At 44.8% G+C, this 18,541-nt stretch overlaps 2 protein-coding genes across 2 annotated transcripts in view; both read right to left on the reverse strand.

Annotated features, from left to right (window-relative positions):
* Positions 1-6,788, reverse strand: part of LOC134502193 (E3 ISG15--protein ligase HERC5-like) — a 30,790-nt gene extending 24,002 nt beyond the window's left edge. Inside the window, exons 1-2 of the mRNA XM_063310403.1 lie at positions 6,155-6,788; positions 2,296-2,422 (exon numbers count right to left, since the gene is read on the reverse strand). Coding sequence (XP_063166473.1) covers positions 2,296-2,422; positions 6,155-6,521 — 494 coding nt within the window. The 5' untranslated portion in view covers positions 6,522-6,788. The remainder of the gene's footprint in view (positions 1-2,295; positions 2,423-6,154) is intronic.
* Positions 6,789-14,081: 7,293 nt separating this feature from the next.
* The window catches only part of LOC134502198 (probable E3 ubiquitin-protein ligase HERC6), a 38,334-nt gene continuing 33,874 nt past the window's right edge, over positions 14,082-18,541 (reverse strand). Inside the window, exons 19-23 of the mRNA XM_063310407.1 lie at positions 18,398-18,464; positions 17,536-17,606; positions 15,262-15,445; positions 14,814-14,916; positions 14,082-14,467 (exon numbers count right to left, since the gene is read on the reverse strand). Of these exons, the coding sequence (XP_063166477.1) occupies positions 14,247-14,467; positions 14,814-14,916; positions 15,262-15,445; positions 17,536-17,606; positions 18,398-18,464 (646 nt within the window). The 3' untranslated portion in view covers positions 14,082-14,246. The remainder of the gene's footprint in view (positions 14,468-14,813; positions 14,917-15,261; positions 15,446-17,535; positions 17,607-18,397; positions 18,465-18,541) is intronic.

Genomic DNA, 18,541 nt, shown 5'->3' on the forward strand with positions numbered 1-18,541 from the left:
AAATGAAAGGTTGTTAAGCAAGGATTATCTGTACCAGTAGTTATCACTCAAGGCCCAAATGACCAGGCTCAAATTATCCTACTTCAGATACATTACATGAAGACCCAGCTCTCTGGAACAGGCTCTAATGCTAGGAAAGGTGGAAGGAAAGAGAAGGCGACGACGACCAGCAGCAAGGTAGATGACTCAGAGTGGCAATGAATGTACCATTGGGAAACTTGAAAGAACAGGTTAGGGATAGATCATCATGGAGAATATCTATCTATGTGATCGCTAGGAGTCAAAAACGACTTGATGGCACATAATCAATCAATCAAATATTAGGATCAACCCAGGGGTAATGAATTTAGCTCCCATTTTCAATTCCATCATATTAAGATCTGTTTATAGAATTTGAAGAAAAAAATTGAATTAGAATGTCCTCAGCCAGCCAGCTAAACTCCCATTCCTTGCACTAGAAGGTGGACTTAGTAATTCTGCTTTGTTTACATGGTTTGCACAGGCCTTAAATTTTTTCAGCAATCCCTACAAATGTCTGAAAGTAGGGGATGGAGTGAGATAGAATGGGATGAGATGAAGTAGTTAGGGCTTATTTAAGGAAAAAAATCAGAATATCAGCTTCTCAGTGAAGAGGTTGTTCTGCAAGGAACTTGAAAAGAATTACCAGAAGTGAACATGGATTTATCAAAACCTTAGCAGTTTGTAGGGATGCTGTAGATTTAATATATTTTGATTTCAGCAAAGTGTTTGACAAAGTACTCTAGCATTCTGATTAGCAACTTAGTTAAATGAGGGTTGGATGGCAAGACAATTAAATATATACATAGCTGGCTTGAAAATTATACTCAAAGAGTGTAGCACACTTTAAGGATTCAGAGAAATAGAAACTGGTTCAGGGAAAGGCCACACAATTGATAGGAGACTAGGAATTAAGATTTATGAAGAAGATTGAGGGGGCTGAATAGGTTTAGCCTCAAGAAAAGATAATGGAGAGGGGATATTATAGAGCTCATCAAATACCTGAAAGGAAGGAAGGACAGAAGAAAGTTAAGTCCTCTTCTCTGCTGTAGCAGCATGAAGAAGATGGAATCACTGATTTAAGTTACAGGCAGGCAAAGACCAACGGAATGACAGAAAAACTTCCTAACAGTAAGAGCCATTCAACGGCGGAACTAGTTCTCAGAGTGGTCATCTCCAGTTCATAGAATTTGTTCACGTGAAAGCTAGACAGCCATCTATCAGGGGTGCTTCAATTTGCACTGAGTGGCAGTTGGGCTTGAGGGGCTAAATAGCCATTGTCAACTCTGATTCTGAAAGCTTGTAAATTAGAAAAAAAAACTGCACGTACCTCTAATTTTCAAATTTCTTCCATCTTCTTCTTTATTCTGTTTCCCGAGATCAGGCAATAGAGTAGTCTGGAGCCAGACAGTTCTGGCCAGAGAGCCCTTAATTGTCACAACACTAATGCAGACCCTGTTGTTAACGTGATCAAACCTGGTATTCTCCAGGTGGGCTGGATTATAATTCTCATAATGCTAGGAATTCTATATTTTCCCCAGGAGTGTCCAGTTTTATACAGCAGAAAAAGTGCAATACATTTAAAGCTGAGACATTCTGCTGTTGTCATCCTGAAGACAGTAGTTGATTCAGAAGACCATCTGGGCATGAGAGTATCTTATTTTTTAAATGTGCCCCGAAATAGTGAGAACAATGCAACACTTTTTTTTTTTAGAATAAGACTTTCAGGTAGATATTTGCATTAAGTTTATTTTCATTACAACAATGCCATCAAAAGTACAGCAAAAAGGAAAGCAGAAACTTGCAGGAAAAATTACCCCTATTGTTTTAATGTTGTTGTTGTTGTTATTATTATTTATTTGATTTCTATAGCCGCCTATCTCAGCAAGTGACTCTGGGCGGCTTACAACAATAAAAACCATAAAACAGTTAAAACAATTACAATTAAAACAATTAATTGCTCATCGAAAAATATACCATAAAATACAAATATACAATATAATAAAAGCTCTTAGATATATAAAATAGGAAGTTAAAACTCAAAATGGTGAATGTTAAAATTTCTCAGGGATATATTATGGTGCCAGCCACCCTGACACTCCCAGAATGTTGCATTCTTTTACAAAGTTTATTTATTAATTAAAGTATCTGTTTCTTTGTATAAATTCATGGAATCCGTAAATCGGGTGGTTAGTTGTTCTCCCACCCGTGAGCCATGTTCACTCAGGTTTGAGAAACAACTGCCTTGCCATTAGCATGTAATAGGAGGTCTCTCACCTTGGTTGTGTTCCTTTGGTTGCAATATTGTGCTCTGAAAGTTTTCCATTTGAAGAGAGAACGAGCAGATGAGATGTTTCACAATCCAGTGAATGTATCTTGGTTTTCTCTTTTAGGCAGATGCACCCTGCAAGACACAGCAAGAGAAAGTCCACCATGATTTTCACCAATTATTATTTTAATTGGTGCTGAATTTATACATACATGCTGGACTGAAAGGTTGAAATCACTGTGAAGTGGGAAAGTGTTAGATAGGAGCAGAGGATATCACCTTTCAATCTTCACCCAGCTATGGAGCTCATTAGATTAATCTGGGGCAATTCCTATCTCCCAGCTCAGTCTACCCTATGTGGAGGTTAACAAGATTAAAAGAGGAGAGACCTTCAACTGCACTGCCTTTAGCTCCTTGAGTAATAATTAAAAAATACTGAATGACAAAATAGGTAGGATTTTTAGGCATACGGCTGCTAAAGCAGAACTATATGTATTGATAGATGCCCTAACAAAAAGCAGAATTCAATATTATATGCACTCAAAATGTCTCCTTGAGGGAAGTGTCCACAAGCTTGGTGGAAGAATTAAAATACACGGAAGCCCTGAGATATGCAAAAACCATTTTTAAAAAACTGAGGTGGGAAAACACCAAGATAGCTGAATAGGTAACTGACCATATTTATTGGCCACAGAACAGCTAAAGATGACTTGAAGCTGCCTCAGTGTGGCTCGAGGTGAGAGAAGATGACATCATGAAGACACCACACACACACACACAGTTACAGGGACACAAGCATGCCATGGTTAGGGGGTCATGAGGGAAAGCCCTCTCTCTCAACTATTAAATCTATTTATTCGTGTCAGAAGCATCACAGTTAGAATAAGGCATACTGTAAAACACAGAATTTAAAATATATAATATAGAGGTTAAAATATATAAAAGTTAAACATCTTGCCCAGAAATTGGCAACATTGTGTTCTGTCGTGCTGTCATGAGATCCTCAAATGTGCATTGATCAGGGCACAAAGGACAAGTGTACATATGTGTTGTTGTCTGCATGTCTCCACAGTCACGAAGGGCAGAGGTCACTGGATAGCCCCATTTGTTCAGAGTATCTCTGGATCTTGTTATGCCCGTGTGCAGTCTGTTCAGCGATTTCCATACTTCCCAAATTTCGCCAAAGCCAGGTGCCAGCTCCTCTGCTGGTTCCATCCAGTGTTGGTTCTTTGTAGCTTTCCATAGGTCCACCCTACTTTTAAATTCATCAAAATCTTCCAGCGACCTAAGGAAACTTTTCCTGGATTTAATCTCTGAGGAGCTGGTTGTAGGCCATACAGGTGGTGTTGTTTGGATATTGATGATTTAAGCCTCTCTTCTCTATACGCTGCTGCTTCTCTACTGACAGCAGGCGGAGTGATGGTAGATCTTATCTAGAGACATAGGTTTCAGACATCCAGTAATATTTCTGTTAGTTTCATTCAAAGCAACATCTACTTTCCCAGCATGTGCTGATTTATATCAAACTGGGCAGGCATATTCACCTGCCGAGCAGCAAAGGGCTAATTCTGTTGTTTTAAGGACCATTGGTTTGGCACCCCAAGTAGGGGTCATTAGTTTCCTGAGAATGTTGTTTCTTCCACTGACCTTCAATTTAGTATTGATACAGTGCTGTTCATGTTAGGGCCCTGTCTAAAGTAACCCCTAGGTATTTAGGGTTGTAGCAATGCTCCAATAACACTCCTTTCCATGTAATTTGCAGCTTCCTAGCAGCCTGCTTATTGTGAATATGGAAGATATGTATCTGAATTTTGTTGGGTTTGGCCTTAACTGGATATCACAATAGTATTGATCCAGCTCTTCCAGGGCTTCAGTTAGGCATTGTTCTACCTCCTCAAATGTTTTTCCCTGTATTATTAAATGTATTATTAAATATAGCTATATATATAGCTGTATTATTAAAGGTAGCTATTAAATGTTAAAACTTCCAACAGAAGAGAGTATCTGTAGCTCAGGATTGAACTGTGGAGTCCTTGGTACTCTCTGAGCTTGGTTGTTTGCTTGCAGACATTTCATTACTCAGCTAGGTAATATCATCAATGTGGGTATGAGGTTTGCTGTTTATTTATATACAGTAGCTTGCCCTGCCAGTGTTGGTGAGGGTGTGGCTTTCTCCTTGGTCATTCTACCCTGGTCATACAAAGGAATGACCAAGGAGAAAACCACACCCCCACCAACACTGGCAGGGCAAGCTACTGTATATAAACAGGGCACAAATCCCACACTCACTCACACTGATGATGTTACCTACTTGGGTAATGAAATGTCTGCAAGCAATCAATCAAGCAAGCTCAGAGAGCACCAAGGACTCCACATGTTAAAACTTCAGCAGATGGTGATAGGCCGATCTCCAAAGCTAGATACGTTTGGACCTGGTTAGTATTGGATAGAAACCACCTGGAAATTCTAAATAACAACAAGAAAAAAGAAAAAAAGAGACATCATGCCTGTTGGCTGAACTGGGAAGTTGAAAAAAAAATCCCATAAGAAGGCAAACTTTTCATAACATGGATATAATCACAGGCTTAACTGAAGGATATCTTTGCCTTCTTATCAGAAGTCCGGGGAAACTACTCCTCTGTTTACACAGGCTTCCACTCTAAAGATCCAGGAGAGCTTCTCACAGCCAAGGTGCCAAATGAAAAGCCTCATCTCCTGCCAACTTTTTTGCTTTCAGTTCTAGGATTGCATAGGTTGCCTGTCTAGCAGAAAAAACTAACATGCTAATAAACTATTTCCCGCAAGTTAGTTTGGTAGGACTTGTCATTTTTAACAAGATAGAAGAAGAGAGTAAATAGGCTGTAGTGGTTAGAGCAGTGTTTCTCAACCTTGGCACCTTTAAGATGTGTGGACTTCAACTCCCAGAATTCTCCAGACACCCATGCTGGCTGGGGAATTCTGGGAGTTGATGTCCACACATCTTAAAGGTGCCAAGGTTGAGAAACACTGGGTTAGAGTATTGGACTAGGACTGAGAAACCCAGGTTCAAATCCCCACTCATTCACGAAGCTGGCTGGGTTACTCTGGGCCAGTCACCTTCTCTCAACCCTGTTAGCAGATTGCTAGGAAAGCCTTTGGCCCAGGAGAGATCAGAAAAGTCACACACCAGGCATTTCTATAAAAATAATTTTATTTACAGAAAACAAACATTTAAAGGCTCTCAGTGAGAGCTGCTTAACTCTCTAGGTGCCTACACAGAAGGGAAACTGAAACGAAAACAAGTCCAGGCAAGTTCTTCCCCCCAGGTGCAAAAATTAACAACTGAAAAGGGGACAATTAAATTCAACCTCTTCACCTGGCCAAAATGATTAGTTACCATAGTAACCTTAATCTGTAGTAGAAAACATATTAACAAACCCAACCCACCGGACGACCACGAGAGGGCACCAAAGAGGTAGGTAAAGGTTTCCCTTGACATTATGTCCAGTCGTGTCCGACTCTAGGGGGCGGTGCTCATCTCCGTTTCAAAGCCGAAGAGCTGGCGTTTGTCCGTAGACACTTCCGTGGTCATGTGGCCAGCATGACTACACGGAACGCCGTTACCTGCCCGCCGAAGCGGTACCTATTAATTTACTCACATTGGCATGTTTTCGAACTGCTAGGTTGGCAGGAGCTGGGACTAGCAACGGGAGCTCACCCCGTCAGGCGGATTTGAACCGCCGACCTTCTGATCGGCCAGCTCAGCAGCTCAGCGGTTTAACCCGCAGCGCCACCGCGTCCCACACACCAAACAGGTACATAAACTTTTTTTTTTGCTGCCACCTGGCGGCCGTCCGGATTTGGAGGATGTAGACGTTGGCTACTCACTGCGACTGCCCACGAGATGCTGCTGCTGTTCGTCTGTCGCCCGGCTAAAAAGGAGCACAGTTTGGGGCGTCCTTGCCACCGCTAGGTAACCTTGCTTACAGGTGATCTGGCAAAGGGCTTCAGGATCCTCTTCGAAGATGCTGGGGTGGTAGCCCGCCTGTGGGAACAAGAGCAACGGGGGTCTGGGTGGCGGGGCGGAGGCAGCCGGCGAGTCCAACCGGCCGCTCCCTTTGGCTCCGGATCGCTGCTTGCGCATCTTTTCGGCCACTGTCTTCCCCGGCCTCTGGACGGGGCGCGCAGGTGTGGACCGCGCGCCCGCGGCGGAACTACGGACTCCGCGGAGGCTTCTCTCCCTTGCGCCACGCATGAGTGGAGGATGCTCGCCTCTGAGCGCCTGAGAAAGGACGGGGAGGTTATCCAAACCGACGCGAGTCTTCTCCTCTCCTTTGGGCTGTTTTAGGATGGCTGGACTTTCCAAACGTAAGAGAAGGCGTGTCTTGCAAGGAAATCGAAACTGCGGTGATTGTCGTAGTCCGTAAACAGATTCGTTCTCGGTGTAAGGAAGGAGGTGGTGGCTGGGAGGATAAGGGAGCAATTGTCGATTCGTCCCTGACACGGGTGTCGCTTCTTTGGAAGCCTATCCGGACCTTGGCGCTTTGCACGGAGAACACAGCCGCCGGCTGCTTGAGTTTTCGGCCCCAGGATTTCGTTTTATTTCGTGATTGCGTGCATTTTCTCGGAAGCTCTGGACGATTTACATGGACGACTGCCCTGTTTATCCCCATAATCCGTGAAGTAGGTTGGGCGGGGAGGAACTGGTCCAAAGCCATCAAGGGAGTCTCAGGGCGGGGGGCTCAAAAAAGTCAAGATGGTGGCCAAACCATGAAATCAAAGCTCCGCCTTTTTTTTTTTTTAGCACGGGTGTAAAATAGGTCAGAGGTATGATCACATTATGGCCACATCTTGACTTTTTTTACTTCCACGTGGACAGCTGGGTCTGGTCACTTAAGAGCGTTTGGCAGGTTTTGCAAAGGGAAGAAAATGCATTTTATTCTCCCAACAATCATGTGTGGTAAGTCTGGATGAGGCAGGTGAGTGCATAAGATGTTAAGCCAGAACCCATGGGGGACAAATTACAGTGCTGGGTTCCCACAAGACAGAACTGAACAAACCTAGTGCCCCATAGGAACCAGGTCTGCCTGTCCAGGTTCCAGGAGGGGTCACTGGAGGTTCCCTGGAAGATCACAATTTATTTAAAAAATTATTTCAAATTCAGGCAACTTCACATTAAAGAAGTAAGTTTCATTCTTTCTTTTTAGTTTAAGAATACTGTTAATGCACATATACAGGCCTGCACGTGAAATGAATATAATTTTGTAACTTCTGGCCTATATTTGAGCCTGAATGTGCAGGGGTTCCCTGAGGCCTGAAAAAGATTTAAGGGTTTCTCCAGGTCAAAAAGTTGAGAAATGCTGGGTTAGAGTATTTGGACAGGCCCCTTTAAGTTGAGAGTGACATGGAAGGGTTATGTAATTACTTTGGACATCTGTTCTTTTTATATAATAAAATTCCATTTAACTTTATGAAGCCACTCAGAATTGTTTTGGAGTTGGGCAGCCTAAAAATTGGATAAATAATAAGAGAACGTGGGAAGGCATCCATGGCAGCAACTTTGAAAAAAACATGGCGGCTGCAAGTGAACGCTGAGCAAACGCTCTGGGGTATGGGCTCCAATTTTAAATTTTAAACTTCACCCCAGCCCGCTGGTCCGCCAGTTGAGGTTAGGATGTTCGTAACCCCTTACCTTATGGGCTGGTGTGGGACTGGGGAGCCCCCTGGATGGAGCAACAGCAGAGGCAGGTAGGTCCTAGCGGGGCGCGGAGTGCAGAGCTGGGACGACCTGGGACCGGAGTGGGAGCTGGAGCGGAGCGGAGAATTGTGGAGGCTGGAATGGCTGGAACTGTTCACGGCTGGAACTGCAACCGGGGCTGCTACTGCTGGGGCCCCCTGAATGAAGGGGGAGTTCCGGCTGGGCTGTACTGGGCCTCGACGACACCAGGACCCGGCGGACACGGATGCCCGCAGCACAGTGGACCCGGCGGCGACTGGATGCGGGGGATAGCCGCGGCGCAACGGGCATCATGTGGGCATTGGAGGTGTGGCCGGAGCTACGCCTTGGAAGTGTGCTGAAGCCCCCTGAACAAGTTGGGGGGGCGGCAATTGTGGAGAGCAGTGAATGCTGCGAATACCAGCAGCGCTGCGGACCTTGTGTGAGTCGCCGATAGAAAGAACCACCTGGCTGTGAAAAACTGCTCCCGGGGCATTGGCCCAGCTCAACCGGTGTGAACATCAACGGCGCAGCAGGCAGGGTGAGCAGCAACATCGGGGCAGCCCCTGGATAAATGGACTGAGTGGGGGTCCAGCGACCTATAGAAGAACTAGACTCCCCAATAGAAGAATTGGTCTGCGGGTGTTGATTTTTGTTTTAAGAACTGAGACCTTATTGTGGATCACCCACCATTCTTTTAGTCATCAACAGCCTATCAGTTCTGTCGAGATTCCTCCAAGTTGAATGGGGTATTCCCTCCCACGTCTGAGAGAATGGAAAGGGAGTACGGGTTATTGATTGGGAAGGACTGTATGGGAATACTCGCCTCCTGAGTGAGAGACGGGGCGAGGAGTAGTGGTTGTGTGCCCCCCCCAACTAGTGAGAGAAGCCAAGGGGGGCACAGTGAATGAATGGGTAGGCGATGGTGAGGGCCTGACAATGCCAGAGCCTGGGCTGATGTGTTTGAAGGGCCCTCCACCTTATGATTGAGTGAGTGTATGAGGGGGTGAGTGATTGTATGCTTGGATGGAGGAATCTCTATTTTTAACCAGGGGTCTTTGGAGTCCAGGATTGGGGGTGAATGGATTACAAACTTCAGGGGATTGTAGGGCGGGACAGAGGATCGAGGTGGTGATGGGCCAGGGACGTTATGACAGGAGCCGGAGGGCAGGCCATCTACGGGGAAGATGCCCCCGATGCTTACTACCAGTGGCGTGTTCCGGCCCTCCATGCTCAAACCCAGGCCCTGGTCAGCAGACCCATGGAGGCCCTGATCTACAGCTGCTGCTTTGTAATGCCAGGTCTGTTAACTACAAGGCCCCCCTCATTTGCGACTTGATCGCAGACGAGGGGGTGGATCTGGCATGTATTACTGAAACCTGGCTGGGCCCGGAGGGAGGTGTCCCTCTTTCAGAGATGTGCCCAGACGGGTTTCGAGTATGGCACCAGCTGAGATCTCAGGGCAGGGGAGGTGGGGTGGCTGTTGTCATCCGGGAATCTCTTGTGGCCTTCAGGGGCCTTGCTCCACAAGTGACTGGGTGTGAGACCCTGTTTTTCAAGTTGGGTTCTCGGGAACAGTTGGGGGTGTTGCTAGTGTACCAGCCTCCCTGCTGCGTAGCAACCTCCCTGCCTGAGCTGCTGAAGGCCATCTCGGGGTTGGCGGTGGAGTTCCCCAAGCTTATGGTTCTGGGGGACTTCAACTTACCATCCCTGGGACGGACCTCGGAGGCAGCTTGGGAGTTCATGACCACCATGGCAACCATGGACCTGATTCAGATCATTCGAGACCCAACTCGGGACACTGGCCTCACCCCGGACTTAGTTTTCTTGTTGGAGCAGTGGCAACGTGATCTGAGGGGAGAGTTACAGCTATCCCCACTGTCATGGTCAGATCACGCCCTGGTGAGCCTGAGATTCTCCTATGCCACCACCCTCTGCAGGGAGGCAGGACTTATTTGATTGGTCCGCCCCCAGCGACTAATTGACCCAGCAGGGTTTTGGAGCTGGGGGTTATACCTGGGGATCTGCTGCACGGTCCAGCGGAGGCCCTGGCTGCCGCCTGGAATAGGGAGGCGGCTGGGGCCTTGGACAGAATCGCCCCTGTGCGGCCTCTCTCATCCCATTGAACCCAACACTCCCTGTGGTTCACGGAGGAGCTGAGGTTCTGAAGAGGATTAAGAGACATCTGGAGCGCCGCTGGAGGAAGACAAAGACCAAATCTGACTGAACACAAGCTAGAGCGGCTATTAAGACCTACCTTGTGGTGGTAAGAGTGGCGAAACGCCAGTATTTCTCCGCTCTTATTGCATATGCAGAATGCCACCCGGCGGCCCTGTTCAAGATTACCCGATCCCTTTTGGGGAAAGGGGACCTAGAGATCCATCTTCAGGGCCGAGCTGAGGAGTTTTCCAGGCATCTGCAGGATAAAATCGCTCAGATCCACTCCAAGTTGGACTCTGAGCGTGAGGCAGTATCTGGGGAGATACCCGGGGCATGTTCTTACCCTGTTATCTGGGAACAGCTTGATCCTGTTGGGCCCGAGGAAGTGGACAGGATCCTCCGAACTGTAAACACCACCACTTGCCAATTAGATCCATGCCCCTCCTGGCTGGTGAAGGCAGCTCGGGAGGGGACATGTGGTTGGGTCCAGGCGATGATAAATGCATCCTTGAGAGAGGGGGTATTTCCGGTAGCCTTCAAGGAGGTGCTGGTGCACCCCCTCCTCAAGAAGCCATCACTGGACCCCAGCATGCTGGACAATTTTCGCCCAGTCTCCCACCTCCCCTTTTTGGGGAAGGTGGTTGAGAAAGTGGTGGCGTTGCAGCTCCAGAGGATCCTGGATGAAACGGATTATCTAGACCCCTTTCAGTCAGGTTTCAGACCCAGTTATGGGATGGAAATGGCATTGGTCACACTTATGGATGATCTCTGGCAGGAGCGGGATGGAGGCAGTGCATCCATCCTGGCTCTTCTTGACCTCTCAGTGGCTTTCGATACCATTGACCATGGTATCCTTTTGGGTCGGCTCAGGGAGTTGGGGGTGGGCAGCATGGTCTTGTGCTGGTTCACCTCCTTCCTCCAGGGCTGGTCTCAGTTGGTGTTGATAGGGGAGGAGAGATCGGCCCCATGGCCCCTTCTTTGTGGGGTGCCGCAGGGATCAGTACTCTTCCCTCTCCTTTTTAACATCTACATGAAACCGCTGGGTGAGATCATTCATCACCATGGGATGAGGTATCATCAGCATGCTGATGATACTCAGTTGTACATCTCCATCCTGGGTGAAGTAACTGACGCCATGACCACCCTTTCCGAGTGTCTGGGGGCTGTGGGGGTCTGGATGGGGAACAACAGGCTTCAACTGAACCCTAGTAAGATGGAGTGGCTGTGGATTAATGGCTCCTCGTGTCCCAGGAACTTGTCATCTTTAGTGCTGGGTGGGGTCGCACTGCCCCAGACAGATCCGGTGCATAACTTGAGGGCCCTCTTGGACTCACGACTCCTGCTCAAAGAGCAGGTAGCAGTCGTGGCCAGGAGGGCCTTTGCGCAACTTCGTGTTGTGCACCAGTTACGCTCTTTCCTGGACCGAGAGGCCCTCCGAACAGTCACTCATGCCCTGGTCATCTCCCATATAGATTACTGTAATGCGCTCTACATGGGGCTACCCTTGAAAAATATCTGGAAGCTACAGCTGGTCCAGGATGCGGCCGCGCGGGCAATCTTGGGTGCTCCAAGATTTGCACACATAACACCTTTGTTGCGTGAGCTGCACTGGGTTCCAGTTTGCTTCTGGGTCCAATTCAAGGTGTTGGTTATCACCTTTAAAGTCCTACATGGCATGGAACCAGGATATCTGAGGGACCGTCTCATCCCTATTACATTGACCCGCCCCATCTGGTCATGCAGGGAGGGCATGTTACAGGCCCCATCTATAAAGGAATTCCATCTAGCAGGGTCTCGGAAGCGTGCCTTCTCTGCTGTAGCTCCCGCCCTTTGGAACATCCTTCCCCCAGAGGTGAGACAAGCCCCCTTGCTCCTGGACTTCCGCAAAAGATTAAAGACCTGGTTTTGTAGGCAGGCTTGGAATGGGAGGGCAAATAATTACACCTGGGGATGGCTAGTGCCATGAAGTGATCCGGAGGGACCTATCACACTGAAGCTCTGATTAAGATCTCTTTGCCATGTAGATTTTATTATATTTATATTTTTATTGTATTTTGTAATTGTAATGGTTTTATATTTTAATCTTGTTTTATTGTAAGCCGTCCAGAGTCCCCCATTGGGGAGAGATGGGCGGTGAATACATTTATTAAATAAACGAATAAATCCATGTATACAAAAATCTGAGAAAGCAAAATTAAAGGATGGGGACTACAGGTAGTCTTCACTTAACAATCATTTGCTTAGTGACAGTTCAGACTTAGGATGGTGCTGAAAAAAATGAGTTATGACCAGTTCTTAACACTTACGACTGATGTAGCGTCCCCATGGTCATGTGATGATTTGGGTGCTTGGCAACCGGTTCGCATTTATAACCATTGCAGCATCCCATGGTCACATGATCACCATTTTTTACCTTCTTGGCCTGCTGCTGGCAAGCAAAATCAGTGGGGAATCATGTCATTTGCTTAATGACCACGTGGCTTGCTTAACGCCCATGGTGGTTCACTTCACCACCACTGCAAAAAAGGTGGTAAATCTGAGTCAGATTCACTTAATGACCACTTTGCTTAGCAACTGAAATTCTGGTCCCAATTGCAGTCGTTAAACGACTACCTGAGGTGAGGTGGGAAAAATCCCCAAGTGGCACTAGTAGACCCACTCATGCAGGGGCCAAGCATCAAAGCTTGCCTTCCTTGCACAAATGGGAGGGGCAAAAAACTGGGAAATAACCAGTGGTGGTGACCATAGTCCAGACTGAGCATCTGTTGCCAGAGCACTGAAATCCAGACTGGAATTTATTAAGTCAGCTATAGGATTAGCTAGGAGCAACATGGAAGGCCAACAATTTAAGGCTGCTATGTGGAATTGCTCTTGTCTCAAATGAGTCTTGATTTTATAAGAATTTTATTAAGTTTCAAACAAAAGTCACCCCCCCTCCCCTCCAGGCGGTGTTTCTGGTGTATCTCAAGTCATTGTCCTTGATGTCTTCCATAGCCATAATAATCCACTTCACACTCCAACCTCGCACCCCCTCCCATCTGGCGACACAGAGTCTACACCCATTGAGAACGAAACGATGGCAGATGCCCCGATAAGGGCTTCTGCGAATCCTTTGATCCGGGGAATCTGACATTGGGCTTAAGGGAACAGTTGGGATTGTTGTGGTGTACCCCCTTCCTTGCTGCCCAGTGACATTCCTACCTGAGCTGCTGAATTCCATTGCTCTTGGGGACTCTTGGTGCTTGGGGATTTCAACTTGCCACCCTAGCCTCTCCTTTGTGGGGTGCTACAGGGTTCTCTCCCCCCTTCTTTTCAACATCTACATGAAATGCTGAGTTAGGTCATCCCATGGTTTGGGATTTGGTACCATCAGTAGAGGTATTCCTCACTTAACCACCATTTGTTCAGTTACCGAAGTTAAGATGGCACTGAAGGAATGGTAGTTACAATCGGTCCTTGCAGTTACATTTGTCTTTCCAATGTTGCAATATCAGTCTTTTGGCCATAATAAGGGCAATTGTCAAATTCCATGTACTAGGTATGTAATTCAAGAGAATATTGTCCTTTGAAATTTTTACTTTTGTTGCACAGTCGCGTTTATATGATCCACTACTTTCTCCCAAAACTTAGTCATTTTTTTCCATGATCTTAACTGCAAGGTAGCAACTGGGTACTCTCAGTAAGATGCTAACTTTTCACTTCAATATCCATCAGTATCCAAGATGTCGGAGAATAATTACCTTGTGTCAGGATTGAATCAATCCCTGGCCACCATGACAGTTAAAAAATAATAAAATCCAGTAAATTAGTAGGAATAAGATCATCTAGGAGGATTTTCAGAAATAACCAGATTAATAAAATATGTATATTTAAAAAGAACGTATTAACTCAATCTAATTACATTTCAGTCAAAACTGTGTATTTTCGAAGTACTATATATTTGATTTTATATTGTCTATAACTACTTTATTTCTAAATATTACATCTTTAATGCAGAAAATCACTGAACAGTCATCTGACCAAAATCCCTTGGGACAATCTGTCCTCACATCTGAGGTCAAGAGAAGGATACAGCTCCAAAGGTGGCATCTCTAAGTTCCTGTTTCAGTGTAGTCTCCTCCCTCTGCCAAAGCCCTGGTTGTTGTGGATAGCACATAGAAGCTTCTCCTTCAGTTTTTGTTTTGTTGAATAAGTTGGCAGCAATAAGATATGAAAACAGATCTGGGCCTCGGGGATAAGATCCTCTGAGGGCGAGTCATGTGGGTGAATTATCTTCCAGGATTTCATTCCTGTCACGGGGATCCGGTCACTTCCTACAACAAATACTAGAAATGTGGGAAATAAGCAGTTGAATACGGAACGTGAGGTAGAACCTAGACAGTTCTAAAAATATGAGATTCTTCAGATCAGGATAATACTGCCTCTAAAATGATAAAATAAAACATCTGTTATCCTGCTGGGACCATTATGGTGGTGATTCTCAATCCAGCCCTACATTATAGAGTTGCTTCTTGACCATCTTTTCAATTCCTTGTCTATCCGTATTAGGAAAAGCTTTTGGAGGATTATGAATGCCTTCTGCTGAGGTTCATAACAGTTCACAACACAGACAAGAGGTTCACCTTCAAGATCTTTTGAAGAGTGATGAGTTAGTCGCATATAGATACTTACAAAGAAAACCCTTTTTATCCTCCAAAGTCAGCTCATGAAAAACCTCCCAGAACATCTTTATGGTTGGGTGCGTTGCGCTGTATGTGCCAGAGTACGCAGCATTCTTCGGTGCAAGAATAGTAAATCAGACAATGGGAAAAGGTCAACAACAGAAGCAGTAAGAATAAAAAAACTGGGATACCCACAGACCATATAGAGCCTTTAGAAACTTTGTCTGCAGCCGTGTCCAAATTCCTAAATTCCATCCGTGCAATTCTATGGTTCACCTATTTTGATAAGCTAGGAGAGTTGAGTAGAGTTGTGATGGAGAAAAATTAATTCCATTTACCAGATGCCACCCATGCCAATGGGAAATTGTGCCCTGGCCAGCTGCAAGAGTCCCATCCCTCCGATCATGATCCCGCTCGTGCAGGTCCTTACTGTAAAATACATCCCTCCATCTACTTACCTCTTCATACAAATCCCAGTCATAATTGGCATTTCCAATTGCCACTTCCATCAGTTGTTCAGGCTCAAAGATGCCAACTAGCTGTTCATCAAGGACTTTGTAAAATCCTCTCTTGAACTCTCTGAAAATGTCATCCACCGATCTGTTGAATATGTAATCCATGTATTTGTCAACGAAGTCTTTCCTTTAAAAAACAGAACTAGGTAATTTGCTCCCATAAAACAGCATTAAGTCTGTTTTTTTTTTCCAAGAAATCAAGTTTCTTCTTAAATAGAAGTTGGCATTTTAATAAACTTATCAGCATTCAAAAACAGGTCTCTTTTGGCGAAATTCTGTTGACATACACATAACTGTAAAACTATCCGCTTACATTTATTTGTTAATGTAACAAATATTCACGAGCTCTTTTACTAGATATTTACAAGAATTAGTTGGGACTAAAGATTAGTCTTTTGAGGTATTTGGTTTGTACCACAATGCAAAATGTATCCATTACTCAACATTTAGGCCTTTAAACCACTTTTAGATAACTTGCTTGTGTCAGAAAAAAATGAAGCTTTGATTTTGGGTTTTCGTAATTAAATGGTTCGTTTTGATAGAAATAATGTTACTAAGGTTTAACCAATGAGATTATATTTGCAAATTTACTTATATCTGAATGGGAGAAAGTCGGAAGTCACCTTCTGTTTCTATTTTCTGTCTACTTTACACTTTTATAGTTTTTTCTTTATTTCTGTATTCTAGCTTTTCTATACTCTATATTTTGTATTTTAACTATAGTTTGAAATTAATAAAGTTCTTATTAAAAAAAACATTTAGGCCTTTAAAAGAGAACAAGATTGAAATTCTACAGGTAGTCCTTGACTTATGTCCATAATTGGGACTGAAACTTCCGTTGACAAGCGATGTAGTCATTAAGTCAGTCATGCCTGAATTTACTTTTTTGCCGCAATCATTAAGTGAATCATGTGGTCATTACGTGAATCTGACTTCCCCCACTGACAATGCTTGTTAGAAGCCCCCTGGGAAGGTTGCAAATGGCAATCATGTGACCACAGGATGCTGCAACCATTGTAAATACATGCAGGTTGCCAAGTGCCTGAATTTTGATCACATGACTGGGGGACACTGCAGTGGTCATAACTGTGAGGGCCAGTCATAAGCCACTTTTTTTAGCACCATCGTAACTTTGAACAGTCATTAAACAAATGGTCCTAAGTCGAGCACTACCTGTAAAAGGATAAAAAAAATAAGGGTTGGACTTGTTGCATTTTTGTTAAGTAAGTTTCCCCTTTCCCCCTCCATTTCCCTCCTTTCCTGAACTCTCACCATATAGGTAGTCTTTGGGTTACTGTGGCAACTGGGACTGGGATTGCCATCGCTAAGCAATGCAGTCGTAAAGCGCAACATCACATGACTGCATCACTTAGTGATGGCAATCCTGGCAGTCCCAGTTGCTCTAGGAACCCCAGCACCTCACGGGTTGTTAAGCGGGAAGAGTGCCAGGTAAGGAGCATGGGGGGGTGCCACGGAAGGGTGGGTGGGGGTGCCGCAGGCAGGCTGGCGAGAGCTTCAGGTGGGTGCAGGGGAGCATCGGTGGGGCGGTGAGGGGTGCAGGCAGGTGCTGGGGAGAAAAAGTGATGGGAGTGACTTATGGGAGCAACTTGAGATCTTCGCTGCTGGCTTCCCATTGACTGTGCTTGTGGGAAGTCGGCAGGGAAGGTTGCAAATAGCGATTGAGTGACCACAGCTCCCTGTGACATCATAATCACGAGCCAGGTGCCCGGATCACGGTCACGTGACCATGGGGATGATGCAACAGCCACAACTTCGTGTCCTAAGTCCCCTTTGTTCAGTGCTGTTGTAAGTTTGAACAGTTGCTGAATGAGTGGTCATAACTCAAGGACTACCTGGTAGTTTAGATTTGAAGAAAAGAAGAATCCCATAGAAATTCAAGAAGTTTGGGGATATCGATAGCTGAAAGTTTAAGAACTTATTTGATTCCTACATGGTGGATTCCTATTCCTATTCCTATTCCAATTCATTCATTCATTCATTCATATACACACATACACACACACACATACACATATACATGTATATACACGTATACACAAACACAAATATACATATTCCAATTCCTACATTCAACATGATGTATTGAACTATGTTTCCCCATCACTTTTACCATCACTGGTCATGGTGGCTGGGGATAATCTGAGTGGTATCATAGCATGTTTGGGGAGATCATTTTAGGAGTCATTGATAACGTACTTATTGGAATTGTTTACAGCTGTCAAAATGCCATTTGTAATTAAGTCTACATCCATGTTGTCCCAGGGAATCTGAAAAATAAAGTTGATGCATTTTAGGGAAAACTGTTAAAAACTAAAATTAATTTAATAGTGCTGTCTTAGTACTGAACAGTATCAAGACTTTCTATTTACAGGATAGCTGGCATCAATAGTTTCAGCTAATGAAGCAACTCTGAATAATTCTTTGGCTGGTTCATATATGGTCTCAATCCATGGTTTGTTTAACTGTAGTTTACTAAATAACTGGGAAGGCTCATACAACAATTAAACTTTATACTACAGTTTGTGAACCATAATGGCTGGATTCACACAGCATGTTGTTGTTGTTGTTAGTTGCCCTTGAGTTGCCATGAGTCACCCAGCATACCAACAATAAACAAATCACCGTATGACTTCGTGTGTTGTGTGAATCAAGTTTCAGCCTTTGGTGGCTCTTCTATGGAGGACCCAAGGGTGTCTGCTTGATGTAGTCAAAAAAGTATGATGCACATAAAAAAAAGGCTGAGCTTTGATTGCACTATCATGGGTACCAGCTTGATATTTTTGACCACAGCCCTGGAGGACTCCCTTCTTCTCAAGACAAGGTAATTAACATCAGATCTTTTTTTCCAAATATTGGCAATAAGTCTTCAGAATGATCTCTCTAGCATCGCCCACCTATTTATTCAACTTATTTGTTCACTTACAGCAAGAAAAAGCTTTTCCCATCTTTTAACTGATTTTACTGCCCCTGGGTTTCTTCCATTTTTAGCCTCTATTCCAGCTTATTAAACATTTGAAGAGGCATCATAAAGGAATTCTGGGACCTGGCAGATACTCACAGAATAACACAGCTGAAAAATGTCTTCAAGATCATCATGTTCATAATCAAGAACTGCCTGCAAACTTCTTGATAACGAAAGAAAATAGAAAATGAAGTATTAGATAAAGTTTTTTTAGCATATATTAAAACATTGCCAATCAAA

The sequence above is a fragment of the Candoia aspera genome, chromosome 8 (assembly GCF_035149785.1).
Source record: "Candoia aspera isolate rCanAsp1 chromosome 8, rCanAsp1.hap2, whole genome shotgun sequence".
NCBI classification, from domain to species: Eukaryota; Metazoa; Chordata; class Lepidosauria; order Squamata; family Boidae; genus Candoia; species Candoia aspera.